The sequence below is a fragment of the Syngnathoides biaculeatus genome, chromosome 18, assembly GCF_019802595.1.
Source record: "Syngnathoides biaculeatus isolate LvHL_M chromosome 18, ASM1980259v1, whole genome shotgun sequence".
Taxonomy (NCBI): Eukaryota; Metazoa; Chordata; class Actinopteri; order Syngnathiformes; family Syngnathidae; genus Syngnathoides; species Syngnathoides biaculeatus.
The window spans coordinates 8646464-8670692 of record NC_084657.1 but is presented as its reverse complement, the minus strand read 5'-3'; the positions used below and the strand labels follow the sequence as shown (position 1 = coordinate 8670692).

General features: G+C 45.8%; 1 protein-coding gene and 1 long non-coding RNA gene across 2 annotated transcripts; one reads left to right on the top strand and one right to left on the bottom strand.

Annotated features, from left to right (window-relative positions):
* Window positions 1-226: 226 nt before the first annotated feature.
* On the top strand, window positions 227-24126 carry synj1 (synaptojanin 1). The gene is made up of 27 exons (XM_061803122.1): window positions 227-602; window positions 1717-1868; window positions 1946-2032; window positions 2958-3225; window positions 3390-3615; window positions 4044-4127; window positions 7563-7624; window positions 9025-9121; window positions 9395-9570; window positions 10271-10352; window positions 10800-10952; window positions 11956-12121; window positions 12565-12756; window positions 13068-13152; window positions 14092-14232; window positions 14369-14561; window positions 15260-15418; window positions 15632-15788; window positions 16690-16816; window positions 17022-17234; window positions 17450-17528; window positions 18446-18794; window positions 18882-18998; window positions 20428-20480; window positions 20804-20993; window positions 21067-21284; window positions 21984-24126. Exons 2-27 carry the CDS (start codon window positions 1745-1747, stop codon window positions 22782-22784), a joined length of 4599 nt encoding a protein of 1532 aa, XP_061659106.1. The 5' UTR covers window positions 227-602; window positions 1717-1744; the 3' UTR covers window positions 22785-24126.
* Window positions 4150-8243, bottom strand: LOC133491678 (uncharacterized). Its single transcript, XR_009792462.1, has 3 exons — window positions 7963-8243; window positions 6250-6328; window positions 4150-6120 (listed from the first exon to the last, which is right to left on the bottom strand). It is a non-coding gene; the product is annotated as an uncharacterized LOC133491678 (long non-coding RNA).
* Window positions 24127-24229: the final 103 nt, after the last annotated feature.

Sequence of the window (24229 nt, the reverse complement as noted above, 5' to 3'; positions counted from 1 at the left end):
CAAATCGGACGTGCACATTTTTTACAATCCCGTATTTATTGTATTAAAATTTGTTTCAAGTTACATTGCTATATTCGTTAACATTTGTTGGCGTGTCCCACATTTGTTAAGTTGTTCTGTGAAAAAAATCCTTCAAAACTCAAAATTCGATTGGACGGTCTGCCCCAAAGGTCCTCTGCCATTGGCTATAGTGGACTGTCAATCACAAAAACGAGTTGGACAAATACATTTTTACTTTCCCCTGTATATTATTTTACAGTATGCCTAGCTGTAATGTATATTGCGCTGTATTTATGTAAGAGCTACACATTTGAGCGCTTTTGTTACAGTTTAGCGAGGCCTCCGTCAAGCTCGGAGTTCGCGTCGTCTCACGTTGGAATGTACCATTGTGACAACGCAACGGGACGGATTTTGAGTTGTGACAGCGGCGTTTGTGAGCTTCGGGAAGGCCATCGAGAAAAAAACAAAAAATCGTCCTTCCGCTTTACCTGTTGTGGCTCATTTTTTACACCGACTCCAATGGAAGTGGCGCCGGTGGGACTATTTTAGGCGTCCCCCATCCCCTCATGTCCAAAACGCGTCCAGACGGATTGTTTGTTGAGGTAATGTCGGATTGTCGCGGCCGTGTACATAAACCGCCTCAAGCTAGCGAATCAATGATGAGGGTTAGCGAGCTAAAGTTAACGCGGCTAAAATGATTTGCGATTCCGTTGGTTCAAGATTATATTAATAATTATTTTTTTAAAAAAAGGCTATGAATAAGCAGTGCGCGTATGGTCATTTATTGATGTTAATACAAGTCGTGACTGTACGTTTTTAGCTCACCGGCCTTTTATGCCCCCCCCCCCCAAATGGCTTTTAATCTGTACACAGCTACGATTCACAATCGAACTTCACCCTTGAATCGCGATTTACTGCCATATTTTACTGATTTAATGCCATTTCTTATTGTGTATTGACATATAAGGCGAGGGGTGTGCCGAATTGTGATTTCGAAATCCACCTCTACCCGCAGTGAGGAAATCAATCGGATGCTAGCAGTGGGTTCTTTTCATGACAGCACGGTACACTAGTGGTTAACACGTCTGCCTCACAGTCTTGATGTGCGAATCTTAGCCATTGCCTTCCTGTATGGCGTTTGGATGTCCTCTGGGTGCTCCCACATCCCCCACAAAATAGGCTTATCATCTTCATTGTAAACTCGAATTGGTGTGAAAGGATGTTTATTTGTGTTTTCGGTGATTGTCTGGTCACCAGGCCAGAGAATAACTCAGTCTTTATTGTAGAAACTAAAGGATGGCATCACCCAGATTCCAAGCTGGGCCTTAGGACTGCGATGTCATACCTGCAGTATTACTTTGCTGTCTAGTCAGCCCATTATGGTCTCCTATCTGTGGAATTTGGGGGGAACTTATCCACGTAAAAACTCACTTATCTGCCTTTTTTTTGTGCCAAGGCCGATAGTGGTGTTATCATTTATACAAAAGTTGTCCTTTGCTGTCATCTGGTGGCATCCGTAGGCACGTACCGTACAGTATAAACTAGGACAAAAACAGTAAAGCGCGCCGTGTCTACTGCTTTTACACAAGAGCACGTCATGTATGCCAATATAAACATCGTTACGTCATACACTGTGCCAGGCGCCCGCTTTTAAATCACACATTTAAAGTTCATTTGAAATTCAAAATTCATTCTGTCCCCCCTCCCCCGTCCCAGTTGTAGGTCATTGCATCCGACATCAACAATGGCCTTCAGCAAAGGTTACCGTATTTACCACAAGCTGGACCCGCCCCCCTACAGTGTCATCGTGGAGACGCGCACCAGGGAAGAGTGCCTCATGTTTGAGTCCGGGGCCGTCGCTGTCCTCTGTAAGGAATCGCTCCTCTATTTACGTTGTCATCGTAGCGCACCGCCCGTCTCATATTTTGCTTCAATTTGTGTTTAGCCGCGGCTGAGAAGGAAGCTATTAAAAACACATATTCCAAGATTGTGGACGCGTATGGGATCTTGGGCGTGCTCCGCCTCAACCTGGGTGAGCTGCACTCACAAGATGGTGTCACTTGAACATATGGCCAGTGTGTCTTTTTACAGTTATGAGCTGTTGTTTGGTTGATTTTCATCCATCCATCCATATTTATTTTTCACAAACGTAGCAAAAAAATTGTAGAACGGATTAATGGCATTTGAATTAATTTCAATGGGGGGAATCGATTTGACATTTGAGCTTGGTGTTAAGTTCAGGTTACCACAATTGGGTTGGGCACTACTTTTATTGATCGAATCAAGATAATTTGTCAAGACAATTTGTGGTACCGTTTCCCCTTCTTTTTTTATTTTTTGAAGACTTTTTTTGTAATTTGCTTTCTCTTGTCCTCTGTTTGACCTTGAAAGCTGGACTTATTCATGACAGGAGGGAACCATAGCGCCCCCCCCCCACACACACACACGTTTTTAAAGTATACAAACTCAAGACACACATTGCCTTAACAAAACACATTTTTATAGTATAATTTCAATTTCTTGCTGTCAACAAATGGAACATGTACAACATTGCTTTAAAGAAACAAAAAGAAAATTTAGTACAGTTCTCCAAAAAAGAGCAGAATCTTTCTTTCTAACTCGCATAAAGCAAAAGACAATTGCACCACATTTATTTCAACATCAAAATGGTAAAAAACAAAAAACATTTTTTAACCATAGCCTGCTAGCTTCATGCTAACATCAAATAGGAACCAGCATAGACTGACTAATGCAAATTAGCACAGATTATACGGTAATTTTAAACCCCTTAAACAAAGGCCAATTTAACACAAATGAAGCAGCGCAAGACTGGAGCAGAATATGTATTTTCATTGCCGGAACGATGAACCCTGATATCCAATGAATGGTTCGGGGTATCGAGAGGCACCAAGGTCCGAGCAAACTTCCAAAATCTTCCCCTTCTTTCCGCACGGCAGGCGACTTGATGCTCCACAGCCTGGTGGTGGTGACGGGCTGCAGCTCGGTGGGCAAGGTGCAGGACTCGGAGGTCTTCCGGGTGACGCAGACGGACTTCGTGTCGCTGAAGAACGAGTCCAGCGATGAGGAGCGCATCGCTGAGGTGCGCAAGGTGCTCAACTCGGGGCACTTCTACTTTGCCTGGTCCGCCACGGGCATCAGCATGGACCTGAGCCTCAACGCGCGGCGCCGCATCCTAGAGGACACCACGGACAACCGCTTCTTCTGGTACGAGCTCTGACAGTCAACCCTTGAGCAATCCTCTCCTTACTTCAACATAGTTCCTTGGCTTCGCGTAGACCAATCAAAGCCCCCCTCGACCCATGTAATCGAAAAGTAGTCCATTTCGGTTTCGGTCGAGAATACGTGACCCAGCCGTGTCCTCCTCCTAGGAACCAGTCCCTGCATCTGCACCTGAAGCATTACGGCGTCAACTGCGACGACTGGCTGCTGAGGCTGATGTGCGGCGGCGTGGAGATCCGCACCATTTACGCCGGACACAAGCAGGCCAAGGCGTGCGTCTTCTCGCGCCTCAGCTCGGAACGGGCCGGCACGCGCTTCAACGTGCGCGGCACCAACGACGACGGCCAGGTGGCCAACTTTGTGGAGACCGAGCAGGTGGGGGGACAAAACCGCGTCACGCCGGATTATTTGCAGCGGTCCATTGCGCAAAAGTCATCTCGCATGGATGCTCTTTCGTGTCCGTCACTCTGCAAACGTGCTCTAAGTAAATAGCTTGTTTGCACTCTGGTTATCTATTTACTCTTCCGCAGAGAGACCTTTTTTTTTGTTTTGTTTAAACGGATACGTATGGTATTTGTGTCTCCGTGATGAGCCGTTCCTTTTTGATGTATTATCTGGCAAATAGTTTTAGTCTCGCCATGGATCAATATAGTAACCAGATGTCTTATACTTCAATTTTTTCACGTGTCTGTACTAAACAGCTTTAGTCCCACATTTCTAAATGTAGTCTTTCTAATCCCGAGTTACTTTAGTTGTCCTTTTTCTAAACGTGTTTCGATTGACTGTGTCCTTGCGCGGAACAGGCCATCTTCCTGGACGACAGAGTGTCGTCGTTCATCCAGATCCGTGGCTCCATCCCGCTGTTTTGGGAGCAGCCGGGGATCCAGGTAAGGCAAACGCAAATCCACTCGTACACGTAATTGGCTGACCGCGCAAGAATGGTGATTGAGGCCCACGCCGGTCTGGGCTGGGCAAACATTTTTATTATTTTTTTTTTGGGCGCGTGGGGATGTGCCCACGGCGGCCGACCGTCGCCAGCTGTTTGATGCGTGTCCGTACTGTGTTCAGAAAAAGACCCTCAAGGGGGTTTTGTTGCACCTGAATGACAATCGGCAACCCAATCGACACCATGACAACCCTCACTCGGTATATGGCCCCCTTTTTTTTTTTTTTTTTTTTTGCTGTTCCACTATCTTTGGTTTTGGGCTCAGTCTTCTTTTAGGAAAATCTGTGCAGTGTCAAGTCACTACAGTAGCGGTACCTGTGCCTCAAAATTTCCGCTCTGAGCGAGCTTCAAATATGCTGCAGCTCGAGTGAAGTGGGGGCCGGGAGGGAAATTTGGGCACCGTGATGCGGCGGGACAAACAGTCAAAGACTGGCAAATACAAAATGACAACAATCTCAAGGAGCTGCTGTTGGCCACAGCTCGCGTCCAGATGCTCATGTGCAGAGCAACCTGAATCCGGTTAATGATGTCATTCAAGTGGACGTGCCTCTTAAAGGTAAAAAAAAAAACAAAAACAAAACATGCATACGACAGTACATTGCACTTAATTGGAGCTATTGGCATCACAATATAATAAATAATAAAATGTAAACAAATTAACTTCAGTATCAAAGTCTCCTACACATTGATCTGCTCGCACGTGTAAGATGTATAATTTAAAAGATTAATTTTAACTAAGTTGTGCACTGGGAAAAAAGGCATTTAATTAGATTTCACCACAAGGTATCATAATTTAAATCTTTTAAAAATGTTATTTTTGTTGTTTCGCATATTTGTCCTACTCTTAGTTCCAAATGTAATGTATTTTAAAGTTTATTTTCTTAAAAAAAAGATTATTCATGGTGATCGTGTCTCTGATCATGCGCTCAAATGAGGAGTTTAAATGCAAAAATAGTGATGAAAAAAGTGCTTCAGATGGTTCAACACAAAGATTTGAGATGCCAACTGAAGTTTATTTTGAAAGTTACACCAAGCAAATAGCACAGTTACACATTATAAAACCTCTTTTTTTAAAACGTTTACATCCTGTAACATTTTGACCCGAGACTGATCTGTCCCTTTAAATCATCAGTGGCCACAGCAGATTCTTTGACCAAGAATTGGGAAAATGGATTTTGTTTTTGCTTTCAATCTGGTTTCGATGCGTTGTGCTGAGATGTTTTTGGGTGTGAATTTGACATTGCACAGATGGCGTTTTTCAAGGACGGGTTAAATATTGGTAGCAGTCAGTAAAGGGCATTTCTCTGTTTTCCTCAGCTCCCCGACATCTTCGGTCAGGTGAGCGCCTGGTCTGAAAACATCCCCCCTTAAAGCGCTTCTCCTCATGTCAGTCTGCAGCTGGCCACATGCTGCCGAGTCGAGACCGAAAGACGGGCTTGTTTTCAGACGCTTTTAGAATTTGCTTCCTTCTTCTATGGGAGTAAATATGTGCCACCGGGATTTGAGTTTGAAATGCCACAGAAAACGGGATTTGAATTTGAAATGTAAAGTGATCACATTTTCAATAGTTGCTCCAATTCCCTGTCTGAAATTCACCGTCTGTGCCACCAGGCAGGGTTGCTTCAGGTCAGAACCGAACAGCCAGCCAATCGCAGTCACGCTTTTTTCTAAACGTAGTCTTTCTAATCCCGAGTTACTTTGTGACATCATATACTAAGAAAGCGTGACTGCGATTGGCTGGCTGTTCAGTTCTGACCTGAAGTAACCCTGCCTGGTGGCACAGACGGTGAATTTCAGAAAGGGAATTGGAGCAACGATTGAAAATGTGATCACTTTACATTTCAAATTCAAATCCTGGTGGCACATATTTACTTCCATATTCTTCTGAGGTTCTGCGCCACCTATTCCCTCCACCAATGTCTGCGCTTGCAACCCTGCAGAAGAGAAAAAAAAAAAACAAACCAGACTGTTTGTAGTTACCCTCTAGATGCAAGTCTTACTGGAGTAAAAGAAATAAAAATAAAAAAAGTTAGTTTAAAAAAAAAAAAAAAAACGAAGCTCACGGCATCCAAGTCAGCGGTCTCTTTCACCGAGTTCCACGTCACCCACCAGGCCAGGTTCCGCCTTTTTAAGCCACCAGCCCTCAAAGTCACAGACGTGTGATACGTGGTAAGGAAGTTATTTGACTAAAAATTGACCAACCTTCACACTGAACAATCATTGACGGAGAGCCTCTTCCCTTTTAAAAGCCTATTTACCGTTTTTTTTTAAATCAACAAGTGCAGTGGAACCTCAATAGAACGGAGTAATAAGGATGGTGGACCTCCGAAGCATTTTTTTGGGGATGTGTATTACTGTACAGTACAAAATTGTTTTGTAATTTTTTTTGCGGGGATAAGGCTAAAACGCCCAGTACTGTACAAAGTTATTGTAATTAAATATTCAAAAAAAACCTCAAAAGTTTCACATTTTACTCAAACCTTTCATGCCACTATGCTCGGTCACGGCGACATTGTTGACGGGCAGTGCTCATCTCAGGTGAGAAGCTTTCACGACCCGTGAGGAGTTGGTGCGTTTCCTAGTTCCGAAGGTGAAGGGCTTGACCCAAAAAATGTTACCGTGCAATAAAATAGCTGGTTCCAGACTCCAAAGACTTTGGTTTTATACAGCTCATAGCCATGCAACTCTGTATTGCTTTATTAATAGATAGAGCCGGTGTCACATGGCTGCCTCATCCATGCCCTGCATTCAACATGGCCGCCAAGCAGCCAATTGAAGCCAGTCATATTGTATATCTGTGACCTGGAAATATGTCAGTCCCATTTTCTGGCTGCGTGGTGCCACAGTGCCAGTCAGCAGCAGTGGCCAATTCTGGCACTTACAGATTTTAAGTGACAAATAAATGGAAGCTAATTTTGGATACATTTTTAAGTCCTGACAGTCTGTTTTGTCTGATATTCGTTATATCAAGATCCATTTTATGAAGGTTTCACTACATTGTTTTTTTTTTCCCACTTCTGAGACTGACTGGACCTATTGTCTGTTTTAAAAATGGAACGTTTGTCCCACCCCAGATAAATCTTCGACCTGTACCCGCTCTGCAATCAGCGACTTGTCATTTTTGTTTAGTCCTGATAAATTCATTCCCCGCCAATAAAAAACAACAAACATCCTTAGTGGAGGTGATGAAAGTGGAGCTACTGTAGACAACTGTTGTGCGCATCTATGCCTTTATGTCCTACGCCCTTTGCCACTCTCAAGTTCTTTGTCCAAGCGCCAATCTTTTCACGCTGTTTTTTTTGTTTTGTTTTTTACTCACCCGCAACATCCGCGTGTACATATTTGTTTATGCTTCACTTACTGTGCCTGCCCGCAGGTCGGCTCTCACCGTGTCAAGCTCTCGCGAGGATTTGAAGCAAACGCCCCGGCCTTTGAAAGGTACTTTTCAAGTTTACAGAGCGCGCCTGGTTATAAGCCTCACCCGGTACATTTGTAAAGGGAATACCATTTTCCGCAGCAAGTGCCAACATTGAAACACGAGATGTTTACAAAGAAATACGATACACAGGGAGTTTAACGCTCGCGCCGCCACGCTAATGCTAATGGTAGTGCCGCCATGCTGTAGCTAGAGCCGCGCTAATAGGGCCGGTTAAAAAAAAAAGCATACCGGTAAAAATCACAGAGACATGGTAGTAACATGCTAGCACAGCGCTAACAGATCTGGACCGGTAAAAGTCACTTACTCGGCACATTTATTCCATCGGTCTCACGCTTACCTTTTCCGCTAGAAAAAAATGCACAAATTAGCCGCATCACCGCATAAACCGCAGGGTTGAAAGCTTGTGAAAAAAGTCGCGCCTTATAGGCGGGAAATTACGGTATACTCGATTTCTTGTCAACGTCAGGAAGGACACGAGAGAGCTGCCAGAGTTAACAGGCTAAAAGTCATCATCAACGGACTCTCATGTGCATTGGCCTCAATCTGGGAGTAATTCAGTTCATCAAATGTAGTCGTGGCTCTGTCAACTGCTAGTGGATATTTTGTGTTTAGGTGGGCGTTCACCCTCTTCTTGGATGGCCACCCTAATCTCTGTCCCGCACCTTGTGCACTTCTCAACTTATTCCGGCTGCTGTATCAGCTTCAGACTCGTGACCGCATTGCAGGACAACTACGACCAATCACACACATCTTGCTGTCCTGGATGAAACTCAACCCTAAAAAAGGGAAGCCAGGAATCCGACTTACTTTGACGTTAACAGTATTTTGTTCATCCCTGAAGGACACTTTTGTTTCGCAGCCTTGTTGGAATTTGGAATAAATGCACAAACTGAGAGCTGTAACAAATTATATGAATATATTACTTGATAGTATGATCGGGCCCTCGCACCTCCACGGTGCACAGGAAAGGGAAGTGTGTAAAATGAGCGTAAAACAACCGCTTGTCATCACAACGACAGACTTCCTTTATGACTTGTAGTGGGTCAACCCATACTAGACAAGACATGCCTACCGAAATGTTATGTCGCACAGTCAAACACGCTTTGCAAGCCGAATTTTCGAAGCGTTCAAGAAATCGAACTGTGCCGCTACGCTCTACCACCAAGCATTGACGAAAACAGAAATCTTTGACAACTTAGCATCAACCATCTAGCAAGACGTTCAAATGTGCTACCAGTCGGACGCAAATTTCTTGAAAAGGTCGATTTGTGAAGGATTCCAAGAAATGACTGAGCCTAAGACAACTTATTTTGTAGGTCGTGTACACTAACTTCATGTTGGATTTTTTTTTTTTTTTTTTTTTAACCTAAAAATGTTTGGTGTGGGTATGTTTTTTCAGACACTTCACTGCCTTGAAGAGGTTGTATGGCAAACAGGTGATCATCAATCTGCTTGGCAGTAAGGAAGGAGAACACATGCTCAGCAAAGCCTTTCAGGTGACGAGTTTGGAGCATCTCAAAGTAATACTGCAGTAGGCAGGCTCCCGCTAGTGGTACGAAAAGCGAAAAGTGTGTAGCATGTTAATGTGGGTTCATCTATTTCTGTTATCCATTAATACGCATTTTTAAGTACAGTTCAGTTTTACCAAACGTTATGGTCATTATGGGACTTTTAAGTCAGCATTTTGTGTAAAATCTCAACTTCTACAACTACTCCACTAGAAGGCGTACTCGCAGTGCATCCGTTGATGTGTTTTCTTTCATTTCCAGAGTCACTTGAAGGCATCTGAGCACGCGGCGACCGTCAAGATGGTCAACTTCGACTACCACCAGAACGTTCGCAGCGGCAAAGCGGACAAACTGCACAGTGTGCTCAAGCCTCAGTTGGACAAGTTCGTGGAAGAGTGCGGCTTCTTCTATTACTCAGGAGAGATGGGCATCACCAGGTGACATATACTTTATAGATATATATATTAGACAATGAGGACTGTCGATATGAGGAACCCCGCTTGTGAATTTTTCAGGATACAAGCTGCTGTTCATGTGAATTTTTTGTTGTTGTTTACTGAGTGACTCACTCATAGTAGTTATGAAAGTCTTCGTGTCTTTATGACTGTGTGTAATATTGCCCCCTGGTGGGCAAGTTGCACGCCTCAAAAGGCGTCACAATGAATTTATTAAGATGCACAAAGCGTTGAATTCTTTACATTTCATTTAGTTATGATATTACTGATTTTATAAGGTAAATATTACAGAGTGGTAGGTTTTTTTTTGTGCCAGCTGGACCTGATTAATGGAATTTAATTTGTTTCAGTGGGGAAAAATTATTTGCGACGTGTGTTTTGAGTTGTGTGTGTGGTTACAGAACGAATAAATATGTATCGGAAGACACGACTGTATTATATTTTTGGGTAAATGGCGAACAAGACTTGCTTAATAACCCAAAGAAGGGTTTGATAAAACTTGCTTGATTTTTGCCACGGTATATTGGGCCTTGCTTGAAACTTGAAGGTTAAGATTTTCTTAAAACTTACAACTGTCTGACTTACTCCCACCTCTGACGCGTGTGTGTGTGTTTATTTTTAATTTGGTGTCTTTTTGAATTCCATTCTTAAAACTTGTCTTTTTCTTTTTTTTTTTTTTTAGGAGCCAGGGTGGAACCATCAGGACAAATTGCCTGGATTGTTTGGACAGAACCAACAGCGTCCAAGCCTTCTTTGCCCTGGAGGTACTGCAGCGTTGTCCCAAACGAGAACATTTGAATGCATTCACTTTAGTTCCCAGGCGTCTTCATGGAAGGCCTCTGACCTTGCTCTGTCAATATCCTCAATTGTATTTTCCCAGACGGGGGCAGCGCTTCATGAGTACGCCACAGAATTACACTTTGTCGTGTCTGTGCGTGAAGTAACGCTTGACGTATGTTCACCCGGCCTAGCTTCCAAATGACGGGCCACGATACTCTGGATAGGGCAGTGTTTTGTTTATGATCCCCACAGTTACATCTTCACGAGTGGAAATTCCAAACCTGTCGTGGTCACATTTTTTTCAGACGTAGACAACTGACAAAACATTTTACTGAGTTGTTTCATTTTGCTGTCAATGAGTGTGACCCAACTCACATTTTCATGATATTTCTCCTTTGAACTAATAATCATGTCTTCACCACACCTCGCAGATGCTGGCCAAGCAGCTGGAGGAAATGGGCTTGACTGAGAAACCTCAGTTGGTGGCCCGCTTCCAGGAGGTCTTCAGGACCATGTGGTCCGCCAACGGCGACTCGATCAGCAAGATCTACGCGGGCACCGGCGCCCTGGACGGGAAGGCCAAGGTGGTGCACCCACGTTCCGCTTCTAAGCGCATGCCCATAGGCAGATGGCTTGCAAGAGCGCCACCTTGCTGTGTGTTGTGTACATTACTGTTTGGTCTCTTAACTTGTGTGTGTGGTGTGTTATCTCTTTCTGCCGCCCTCCGGAATGCTGTGCATTTACGGTAAGTTCCCGTTTGAGCTTCCGCATCCTTTTTCCCCGAATTCATGGTTTCAGTTTTCCTGGCGGGACGAGATGAACACCTTTCCTTCTTCTGTCTTTTTGAGGAATCCTTTATTTTCTTGTAAAGAGGTTTTGTTGGAGTGGCTTTTTTTTTTTAAATCAAAGTTTTTCCCAACCACCACTGTTAAATTATCCAATTTGACCTTCCATCTCTCTCACTTGCTGGAAATGATTTTGATGAATATATCTTTGTTTAATGGTTTGGCAGTGGCAGTTTTATTCCAGTGCATTCTGCTTCTCCCTTCCTTCGTTGCTCGTGGCGCGTCCACTGTGGGCGCAATGCAGGAGTGGGACGTCCGAGTTGTTGTAGACAGCCAGACCAGACTGCGGTTCCATAGCTCCTCAATGAGAGTAGACTCCATAAAACTATGTCTTCCCGTGTCCAGCAAACTTTTACGCCTGTTTCTGTATCAGAGCAGGAGCGGTAACTGTTGCAAGAAACCCACATTTTAGGTAGAACTCGCAATATTGCGTTACTTCAACCCATCTGCCGATATTTCAACCGTTTTGACGGTCACAGAACGAACTGAACTCTTATCTTAAGCAACCACCGCAACTACTTTTTGGGATCTTTTTGTCTGGTCTTCATTTTATGTTCTTTGATTGGGAATCACAGTTGTTTTTGATGATCAATGTGGAATCAAAACAGAAAACGGTGTCACTTTTTCCCAAATGAAAGCAAATCCACAACATGAGCGTATCCTCGATCCCTGCAGCGATGTTGGAAGCTCCATCCGTTTTCAACCCCGCCACATAACAAGCTCGATCTTTGTCACCGTCCAGGGGGGAAAGCTGAAAGACGGCGCTCGCTCGGTCACCAGGACCATCCAGAACAACTTCTTCGACAGCTCCAAGCAGGAGGCCATCGACGTTCTGCGGCTGGGCTCCACGCTCAACAGCGACCTCGCAGACAAAGCGCGGGCCTTGCTCACCACGTCCAGCCTCTATGGTAAACCAACGTCTCACGTTCCGAATCTGTGATGAGCTCGTCTGTCCCGGCTGGCGCGAGGCGCGATCTAACGTGACTTTTTCTTGTTTGTCTCCACGCCGCGCTCTGTTAGTCACTGAGCCCGTCCTGCAGTCAGGTACAGTAACTGACCAAAGCTCAAGTGGACCATGTCACCTCATGCGTGCTGAATGTTTAGGAGAGCCCACAAAGTGTGGGGAAATAAAACACTTACTTGCATAAAGTCCTCTTCAATGTCACTTACTGTTTTTCTCACAAGCCCTTTTGTGTTGAAGTCATTGTTTTGCGTTTTAATTGGATGCATTCCCATCAGTTGTGTGATTTCACGTGGATTTCTTCAGTTGTATTTGTACAAGTGAAGGTGCAATCCAAGAACTGTTTGACCAATAGCGGCTTCCGAGTGCTCAAACCGTCTTTTCCCGCAGCCTCCCCCCGGGTGCTGCTGGGTATGTGCCAGAACCACCGCAAGTACACGCGGCCCAAGCAGATCCGGGTGTGCGTGGGCACCTGGAACGTCAACGGCGGCAAGCAGTTCCGCAGCATCGCCTTCCGCAACCAGACGCTCAACGACTGGCTGCTGGACGCTCCCAAGATCGCCGGGCACCCCGACTTCGTAGGTGGGTCGACCAGGAGCCGCTCGTCACGATATTGTGATTTGTATTTGGTGCTGTCTCCACTGGAGTTGACGAGAAAGTCTACCAACAATCCTTTTATAGTCATGAGGGAAGAGGGAATGGTTCAACGCCCTTTCTTTTGCAATCATTGACTCGTTCCCTACCCCCCAATCGCTGTATGGACATTTTTAGATCATAATCGCTTAAATGTAAACGATTCAATTTTTTTGTTGTTGTATACGATCCACATTGGTCTGGAATGCATGTCCTGCAATAAAAAGATCTTATTGCGTTTATATAACTCCTCTTTGCAGGTAGCGAGGCCAACCCGGTCGATATCTTCGCCATCGGCTTCGAGGAAATGGTCGAGCTGAATGCTGGAAACATCGTCAGCGCCAGGTATGTGCGTGCTTGAACATGTACATAGGCGGAGACGAAAGTATTGAAACGCCTTTATCAAAATGCAGTGGATCCCAACCACGTGCCCATTTTTGCTGTTTGGGAAAAAAATAAGTAATGTAATTATGATAGCAGCCTTTTACCCCAAAAAATGTTAGATGCTTCCAACTTGTTTGATGAGAGAACGGAATGGGTGCAGCCACATGTGGGAGGACAAGCATTTACATGCTCAGGAACCCTATCGGATTTCTTTGTTGTTTTTTTTTTCGTTTTTTTTTTTATGGACGCTTAATTTACTACCAGGATCCTCATCATATTTAATGTCAGTTTTTATTATTATCGTGTAATAGGCTTTGTACCATAAATTAAGTCGACAGCACTTTTGACCAAATAAACAAACAATACAAATATCAACTTGCTATTTTAAATGAAACATTGAGCACCACCAAGTTTCTTAATTTACTCCATCAAATGGAGTTACTGTCGTTACCGCTTGTGCAGAGGCCACATGATTGCCACACACACAAAACATGTAATGTGCTTTTTTTTTTTACAGAGGACAAAATTAGTAACTAATATACAAAACGTAAGTAATAGATGGATTATAACAAACGACAGTGTCGATAAGATGCAGCGCTGCTAAAGTCGGCACACTCGATAAGAAGAGAAACTTTCCGAGGAGGATGAAGGATTTATGATTTTTTTTTTTTCCCACGTGCCAATAAATGAGCTGGCCCAATCTTTCTGTCCATTTATCCTCACCGATTAACATGAGCTCCCTTTGCACGCATGTACAGATGTCTCGCACACCTACCACCTCGCTCCCACCTGTAGAAAGTCTTCCTGTAAAATGTTAAGCTGACGAAGTCGGGAACCACGCCACACATTCGGATGCAACCGCAGGTCTTACACTCCCGCGTGCCGCTGTCGTCCCGGCAGCACCACCAACCAGAAGCTGTGGGCCGCCGAGCTGCAGAAGAACATCTCGCGCGACCACAAGTACGTGTTGCTGGCGTCGGAGCAGCTGGTGGGCGTGTGCTTGTTCGTCTTCATCCGCCCGCAGCACGCGCCGTACATCAGGTACGCCTTTGAAACCGATGATTCCTTGTTTCTGTTTTCACTTTGCAATGGAAAAATGAAAACGTGAAGTGGTTATTTTCACGTTTAGCAGCAGCTTCAAGCTATTTTGAGTCATTTCCGTTTTCTCGTCATGCAGGGACGTGGCGGTAGACACGGTGAAAACGGGCATGGGCGGCGCCACGGGCAACAAAGGGGGCGTGGCCATCCGCTTGCTCTTCCACACCACCAGCATCTGCTTTGTGTGCTCGCACTTTGCGGCGGGACAGTCGCAGGTGAAGGAGAGGAACGACGACTACAACGAGATCACGCGCAGGCTCAGCTTCCCCATGGTGAGAACGACACAAAAACAACTACAGTGTAATGAGTGACGCTGACGGTGGATCAATTATTATTTTATACCATATAGGCAGTATATGTTTTGTGTGTCACGAGCCAAAATTTCATTTCAATAGGGAGAATTGATTGGCTCTAAGTTGATTGGTCGGTCACCAGTGCAGTCTCGCACTTATTCGGGTGAGCACTCACCTTGACATTTCTCAGTGTGGGGGGGGGAATTACATTGGTTACGAAACGACTTCTGGAACGGATTAATTTGGTGAGTAGAGGTACCGCTGTATCTGTATGTTCATCTTTCTATGGCTCCGCGATATAAAGATAGACAAAGGAAATACACGCGCTTCTATTCGATGACAAAACGCGGATAATTGTCTCGTGTGTCCACTTTTTGTGACACTTTAGTTTGACGGCTTGCCGTAAGAGTTTTTAAATGTAAGCTCAATAAAGGTTGACTGCGCCAGTCTCAAGATCGTGGTCCTGCTCTACTCGAATTTCTTTCCGGCATTGTCTGCCGTTTGACACGATTTCCTCCACTGTAACTGTTTTGGTCTTAGATTGCAATATCAGGACACTTGGCCATCTGTAACCCTGGGAGACGGGAACTATCTCGAGTTGAGGAGTTTCATCCGGTCCCTCTGTGGTTTTATGACATCATCTGATGATCATCTCCTTGCCGCGTCTCGTCTTCCAGGGCCGACTGCTCTACTCTCACGATTACGTCTTCTGGTGCGGCGACTTCAACTACCGCATCAACCTGCCCAACGAGGAGGTGAAGGAGCTGATCCGCCAGCAGAACTGGGACGCGCTGACTGCCGGCGACCAGCTCTTTGACCAAAAGAATGCCGGAACGGTACAGAGTTGTCAAAGGTTTTCACATTAAATTCCCCAGATCTACGAGACCTCTTACTTTGACCCCCCTCCCCACTCCCGTCACATTTCTAGATTGATTCAAACCATTCCTTCCAACTTCTCACATTCTTCATTTCAGCTGTTGGTTCATTCCACAGAAACTTTGCATTCTGTAGGTTGTCTTGCTGTTTGACAGTTGTCCTCCTCCTTTCAGGTGTTCCGGGGATTCATCGAGGGCAAGCTGGATTTTGCGCCCACGTACAAGTACGACCTCTTCTCCGAGGACTACGACACGAGTGAGAAGTGCCGCACGCCCGCCTGGACCGATCGCATCCTCTGGAAGCGGAGGAAGTGGAACTTTGACAAAACAGGTGCCCCACAAACACATTTTGCGAGGGTACGCTTAAAAGATATCATAGAGAAGATTTTGTAGTTGAATGGTAAGGGCCTTTATTCTTAAAGTATTAAAAAAAAAGTTGACTTTTCAACAATAGCATCATAATGTTACTCGAAAAAAATATATATGTATATATTTTACTCTCCAGGTATGTGTTATTGCTTCAAAAGAAGTTTTGAAACATTTCAAATACTTTTTTTTTGCAACTATACTGTCACAAAAATGAGAACAAAATCTTGTAAAATAACTAAAGTAGAAATTGTAATTTTACACTAATCTTATTATTCCTTTTGATTATGATGTACTGTAACTGAATTCATGTAAAATGATGTAAATTATCACCTTTGTTCCTTTAATATTTTGATTTATTTTATTCTTTTGATATAATAACAGTAGTAATACCTATCCCTAACCCTGTCCCCCAAAATATAATCCCATATTGTATTACTTAACTGTCATAAATTGACCACTTTTTTTTGTGGTTGGATAATGAAATTTTATATTTGTTCTTCTAACCTCATTTTATTATTTTACTTCACCACAATTGAAGTATATACTACTAATCCATTGCTAAACCTAAAATCATATTTGTACCAAAGTTGTTAAATGATTATTTTTTTAATTCTCATAACTTTCTTGACAAACTTTTTGTAAATGTACTTTTTTTTTTTTTAAAACTTAAATGTGCTCTGGCTTTATTCTTGAGAAAGTATTTTTATATTATGACATTTGTTGTTGTAAGTTTTGACTTTGAACATATTTTTTTTCCTCGCAATATGAGACATCCATGCATTCAGTTAACGCTTTACAGTTACGCCACCGTAATTTATTGCGACCGTTGACACGTTTTCAACAATTTATCTTTTTGCGTTTAGCTGAGGAGATGAACGTAGTGGGCGCAGCGTCGACGTCAGCCGAGAACGAAGACGACCCGGAGTACCCGTGGAGCCCCGGGACCCTCAAGTACTACGGCAGGGCCGAGCTCAAGACCTCAGACCACAGGTGGGTGCGATCCGATCGGTTCCCCCGGGATCGGACGCGTTCTTGCAAAAAGGAACCATCGCCATTGTGTGGTATACGGCGGCCGGTCTGATTGGTAGAATTTGCTGAAAAGTGGCGATGCTTGCGCGTGATTCACAGGGATGAGTTGAATTTGCCGCAATCAGAATCCTTGGAGGAACTGACCCAAGCGACAATGCGTTTGTAGGCCGGTGGTGGCCGTGATGGACGTGGACATCCTGGAGGTGGACCCGGAGGCCCGGCACCAGGTCTACAAGGACGTCATCGCCCTGCAGGGACCGCCGGATGGCACGGTCCTGGTGTCCTTGTGCTCCTCCGGACCGGACGACTACTTTGACGATGCGCTCATCGACGAGCTGCTCGACAAGTTTGCCAACTTTGGCGAGGTCATCCTCATCAGGTGAGAGAGAGAAAAACATTGCAATTTAATACAAAATAATATATTTTTTTCATTCAAATTTTTCACTTCACAATTGTTTCTAAAACATGCCCCTTACGTTTATTTTTTATTATTTTTTTAAGTGCATTCGGTCATTTGACTTGGGCTTTATTTATATGAAAAAAATGCTTTTCAAAATCAGTTACATGGGTTTGCCGTATTTTTTATTTTTTTAGATTTGTTGAGGAGAAGATGTGGGTGACTTTCCTGGAGGGTTACTCCGCTCTGGCTGCTTTGTCTCTCAGTGCGTCCACTGTAAGTCACTTACAAATAATAAGTACTCCATATTTGCCATCTGGCATTGTTGGGTCACTTGGTAAAGCTTTTTTTTTTGTTTTTGTTTTTTTTTTTAAATTAAACCCTCATAACTGTGATATGCAAAAGTAATGCAGTTACATTGTTAGCAGCTTAGCTATACATATTCATACTGCATGGAAAAAAAATAGGAAATGTTTGACTCAATGTTTAGACACAAAAATCAGTGTCATCTTTATTCAGTAGTACTTATGACATACATTCAAATCAAAATATATAAGAAAAATACAATTTCTATGCTAGTTCATGTTATGGAACAGGATAGAAATTTAGTTTTTCGAGAAGTTCTTTATATTCACAAACATTTTGAAACCAAACCTTTTTCCTATTCAATCCTGATAATATATATGTCTAATAATGGTTTAGTGTGGTCATGTTTGATTATAGTATTACGTTTTTTAAAATAGTTTTAAGTTGAAGGTTGAAAACCTGCTTTGAAAACGATAGACCGTTCCACAAATGAAAGAGCCACTTATGTGTTTTTGTTGAAGACAAGGTTAAAAAAAAAATAATAAAAGAGGCGTCCAAGCCACATAATCCATTTCATCTTTTATTTTGTAGTAACATCTATTTCAAGTATGGACAAATGGATATTCATGACGATTTCTTAATGTTTCCATGCTTGGAATGTCCCTGGGTGTGAAAGAAAAGGATGCTTGGGAAGCTTTCGGGATGGTCTGATCCAAATGTCAAGAGGTTGAAAATATAAACGTGGAAGAGTGTCATGTTTTTGTTTAATTGTAACATTTTGCTGCCATGGTAAATAATAATCATAATAAAATTCAAAAAAGTGCAACAGAAAGCACATGGCAGTTTGAAGAAGTTGAATACAATTCAGAGTTTTTGTCTCCTCGCAGGTTCTGGGCAAGGTGATCGACATCCGCCTGAAGAGTCCCGGCTGGATCAAGAGCCTGGAGGAGGAGATGAGCGCGGAGCGCATCTGCGGGAGCATCCCCGCCTCGGCCAGCTCCACCCTGCTGGCCGAGGACGCCGACATGGCGGACGACGACTACGACATGGAGGGCGACGTGGACGAGGAAGTGGAAGCCGTCCTTCCCCAGCACCTGCAACCTTCCTTGGGCTCGGGAACCGGATCCTCCCCGCTGCCCTCGCCGCAGGCCAGCCCCTGCGCTTCCCCCACTCACGGTGAGGCGGCGCCCCCCGGCAGGCCCGGACGCGGCACTCAACCGGTGCGACCGGCGCAAGGTAGCTACGCTACGTGACCTGCACAGCGAATCGACGTGCAGACCGGCTCATTTATAGCAAAATACGCTCTCATTTGTCCTCCTGTAGACTTCCAGCCCGGCGCGCCGACATCCCACAGCCTGGAACCGAAACGCGTGCCGCCCCCTCGGCCCAACGCACCCCCGGCGAGACCCGCGCCCCCACAGCGCCCGCCGCCCCCCTCAGGTAGTGTACGACAGCAAAGCTAATCCAGCTGATATCAAGCAGAGAGGTGCTAAGGGCTTTTTAACAACTCTGATTCTGGTGTTCGATGGCACTCCCCTTGTGAAGGAGGCCTGAGCCCCCTTCCTGTTAGACGGGACTCTGGAGGTAACACGTCTGCCGCACCCCATTTGCTTTACGCCCCGTGGCCATTCCAGCACGCGGAGAGAGAATTTTAGACACCGGACTCCGATTTTCAAGCTCGTAGTGCTTTCCGTATGTCGGCCTCCGGGTGGCAGTGACGTGCACATGATCTGCTACATTCCATCCGCTCCCTTCGGCTCCCGTTCCGGCTTTTAGCGCTTCTCGTGGTTCAAGTGTCAAATCACGTTTTGCGTGACAATTGTGTATTTTGGTTTCCGTTGTGCTGCAAAGGACCAAAAAGCCCGGCTCTTCCTCGGCCCGCCACCACAGGTGAGTGCCGGAAAGCAGCGGTCCCGAACCACAAATCCGCGGACGGGGTCGTGAGGCATTTGTTAGCGGGACAGAGAAAGAAAAAACATTTTTAAAAATCATTTTTATTGTATCCAAGTCCTTTATTTTGAAAATTGGCCGGATCTTCTCCTCTGTAGCAGCTGCGTGTCTCAATTGACACGTCAAGACTGCACAGAACGCTTCCGTTTCCGATCCTTGCGGGCCGGATAACTGCTGCAGAGCTCAAAGAACGAATCACATCATCAACTAATTCAGTTTGTCGTATTGACTGGAATGATCTCTTCTTTTGTACAAAATGTTGGCAAACGCAACAATACAATCACATGAGTCCAATTTAGGATTACAGCAGTGAACTCACACGCGCGAAGTGAAGTCCACTCTGACACAGATGCAAACGGAGATTTCTGTTCGACAGGGGCAGAAATATTTGGAGTAAAATGATATTTCCTCTCCTTAAACATTGACTTTAAAAGAGCTTCTATAGATCCCCGCATTCTCTTGTATTGTTGCCCATTTTATACCTTGGTGCCCATCTACTTCACCCTTGACATTTCTGTCCTTCAGTAAAAAAAATAACACAATAAAATACCGCATATGGAGCCTTAAAACCGAATACAGGTTTGCAGTTTTACTTAATTGCTGTGTGTCACCTCAGAAGGGTTGCTATCTTTCAATCCCTGCGTAGTTTTGTTGAATTAGTCTTTGGATGAAAGTGAAAGTGTTCGTCTCCCTGTGTAAGTTTGAGAACCCCTTGGACCCGCTGCAAACCGAGCAACACGGGGAAGATCAAGGAACATTTATGTCGCATTCGATGACTGTTTTGTGTTCTGTTTTGGACCAGAACTTGATTTCCCGGCCACCTACTTTTCCCATTCACTTGTGCAGTTCCAGTTTTTTGTGAGCCCCAGGGGCCAACATTTATTTTATATATTTATTTTTTTTATCTGACCCATTTCAGGCCGAGCCCAGGTAGCCACAGGTCCTCCTGGACCCGGAGGTGCTGCGAGGCCGGTAGGTTTTTGGCTCACCCCCTCAAAAGTCACACGTGATGATGATGACGCTCATACCGGTGATAATTATGATACAAGCCATAAGGATCATACTGGTCATGATAAATGCGATACAGATGATACCGGTCACAAAAATGGTGACACTACTGATGATGATGATGATGCTCCTGATTGTACTGTTGGTCATGATATGATTGATGATAAGGATAATACCGGTGAAAATGATAGCCGTGATAATGTCGATACTGGTGATATCGGTCGTACTGATGCCACGGTTGCTGCTGATGTTGATACTGATGATGCTGCGTTTGTGGTTTGCTGAAGAATCTCCCCCCCCGAGCCGGCGTGATCAGCATGGCCCCGCAGTCTCGTCCCTCTCCTCTGTCCCACCCCGGCGCTCCCCGGCCCGTCCCGGACGTGCACCCCGGGGCCCCTCGACCCATTGCCGACACCCACCCCGGCGCCCCTCGGCCCGGATCAGGCGTCCCGGCCAAACCGTCTGATCTTCCTCTAGGTGAGGACGCATGTTTGTTAGCGTATCAATATATGAAGTTAAAGCTGACGTACGTGGCGCCGCCCTCCCTCAGGAGCCGCCCCGACGGCTCTGCCGGTTGTGAGACCGTCGGCACCGGCGCCCATACAATCCCAGCCCGCCGCTCCGGTGCAGTCCCAGTTGCCTCCCCCGCTGCAGCCCACGCCCGCCGCCCCTCCGGCGCAAACCCTGGCCTCCCCGAAGCCCCCACCCCGTTCCCGCTCTCATCAAGCTCTGCCGCCAGAGGCCGCCAAGGCCACCTCGGCCCCGCAGGTCGGTGCCCGTTGCCATTTTGATTTCCTTCTTCCTTCCGGCTTCTCTCTTCTCTCGTTTCTCACAAGCGCAATGTCTCCTTCTGGCTTTTCGTTTGTCCTTTCTCTCACAAGCCGGAGAAGCCGTCGGAGTGACAGGTACTTCATGTGCTTCCTCCGTAGTGCAACCGCACCCCACTTCAAAACACCCCCCCCCCCTTTTTTTTTGCGCTCCTTTCCGTCACACAAGGACAGAAAGGTGTGCTTTCATACGTGCTAAGATCATCATTTTGTATGATTTCATCCATTTTGTGGTGGTGTTCCATCTGGTTCTGGCTTGCGGGCCCCCCGTAGTGAGTCGCAGTTTTGACATGGGCAGGTCCTGAAATTTGACGCACAGTTAAGTCCAGAAGTACCGACATTTTTTTTTTCCCACCATCTTTTTGGGTACCTTTTAGATTAAGTCTGGTTTCCTGGAGACAGCACAATGCCGTTTAGTTTGTCACCCTTACCAGGCGCATTGGTCAACTACCTCAAATGGCGCACAGTGCTGATGGCCAGGAGCCAAAATGGCTTTTGTGGCTTTCCTCTTACTCACGCACCCTCCCAAAGTGTGGACCTGGACCGGACCCTTCCGACGGGAACGTGGTCCCGCAAAGGGAGGGGCACAAGTGGTAGTCGTTAATTATGGAGATTGTGATTGATGTTCTCTCTTTGTCAGATAAACGGACTGAGCGCCGTCCAACGGGAGCCCGATCCCCTGGACGCCTTTGACTTCCTGTCCTCGTCATCGTCCTCCCGGCAAAGCACACAATCACTGACCCGGGGGAACTTCCTGAGGACGCCGCCCTCCATCCCCTCCGCCGCCACCGCGTCGTCGTCGTCCTCACTGGCCGCCGCCCTTCTCCCTCCCCCGCCGTCCGTCATGCCCCGCAGTCGCTCACAAGAGACCCTGCGCGCCTCCCCAAACCCCTTCGCTGCCGAGACGCCGCCCCCCCGGCCCAGCAGCACCAACCCGTTCACCGGCCGCCCAGAATGGCCCCCTCGCGTCCCCGCCGTTGCCCCGCAGCACCTCTCTCGGAGCGCGTCCCTGTTCGCACCCTCGTCAGTCGTCCCGCCTGTCCTGCCGCCCCGTCGCCAACCCCCCAAATGGGTCACCTTCAACGATGACTTTCCGCTCCCGGCTAAAACCGCCACCCCGACCCCCAGCTCCACCGCCCCCACCGAGACAGACTGGTTACCTCATGCAGTTTTCCCGACGCCCCCCGTCCCTGGATCCGCCCCAGTCCTCGAACCAGACTGGTTAACCCCTACTCCGGCGTTCCCCACACACCCGGCTAAAACTTTGCCCCCCAACACCACCCTGTTCCCAGAACCAGACTGGTTGGCTGCCACCTCGGTGTTGACGACCCTCCCGCCTCCTCCTCTGGTCCCGTCACAGACCGCTGCCAGTATCTCAAAACTCCCCGATGGGTCCGGAGGGAGCGGCCTCTTCTACCCCAGAGAGCGGACTAAACACTGATCTGTGTGATCAATGTATAGATCTATGATAGACATATATGGGTATACAGTATATATGTGTTTGTGTGAGAGTATTTAAGACCGAGTCCACATTGAGCTGGAACGTGTGTGTGTACTCCCTCGATTTAAAAAAAAAAAAAAAAAAAAAAAAAAAAAAAAAACACAGCAAAGTGGCACAGCTGTAGAGCGTTGGCCTCACAGTTCTGAGGACCGGGGTTCAAATCCCAGCGACGCCTGTGTGGAGTTTGCATGTTTTCTCCGGCAACTCCCCCCAATATTAACCAAAAACATGCAAAAACTGGACACTCTAAATTGTCCCTGGGTGTGATTGTGAGTGTGACTGTTGTCTGTCTCCCTGTGCCCTCCAATTGGCCGGCGACCAGGGTGTACCCTGCCCGCTGACAGCTGGGATTGGTTCTGACCCTTGTGAGGATAAGTTCTCAGAAAATGGTGGAGTGGATGGATACATATCTCTGTGTAATCAGCTCTAATATATATCAGATGTATATTTAGTATAAGCCACCTATGCAATACCATTGGTTTCAGCGCTTCCCAAGATTTATTGAAGCCAGACGCATATTTTACAAAATGTCACCCAAAAAATTCCCAAAAGGTTTATTCGGTGGTGCCTTGAGATACAGTTGAAAGTTGCATTACATAACTCTAAACATTTGCCGCTTTAAATTATGGAGCAGCGACTCATACAAACCAAGTAGTCTGTGCTACTTCTTCTCTTTCTAGATTACACGCATGTCTTGCAGCGCCACCTGGCATGTTGTGGCACAATCTGGTACTACACTGAAAACTGCACAGCTTCACTCACTCGAAGTTCAGAAAGATCTGTGCGTGCGTTGCAGTGTGGAGATTTTTGTTTGACCCCCTCAGGAACCAAGCCCTTCCCACTTTATTCAAGAATTTTTGCGGGTGTTGGAATCAATGCAATTATAAAGAATAAGAATCATTTCTATTGGCCAAGTATGTCAACAACAACAACACATTTTGAATTTGTCTCCGGTAGTCGGAGCTGCAGGAGTAAAGACACAGACGTCAATTATGAAAATACTTTTGAGATGTCAGCACATTGCAGTAACAGTCATGGAGCAATAAGGTTTGCTAGTAATCTGGCAATTATTATTAGTATTTTTTTAATTGTGCAATGGATGGAAAGCCCTCCTCTGTCATTTAGAGCACTTAGAATGTCCGATTCTGATCGCGGCAGTCGTGGTCAGGCCCAGTCCCCGTTTCCATGAATAGCGAAGTTCCACTGTTTACAAGTTGAGGAAAAAAAAAAATCTGCGATATAGCAGAGGTTCAAAGTATTTTGAAATAAACTGTGGACGCACTTCTGTCTCCCTTGCAATATGGACTGGGGGTCAGGGGTCAACGCTGCGCTGGCTTTGCTCATGAATGTACGCCGTGTTGCACTGAGTCTTGCCACTGTCGCTG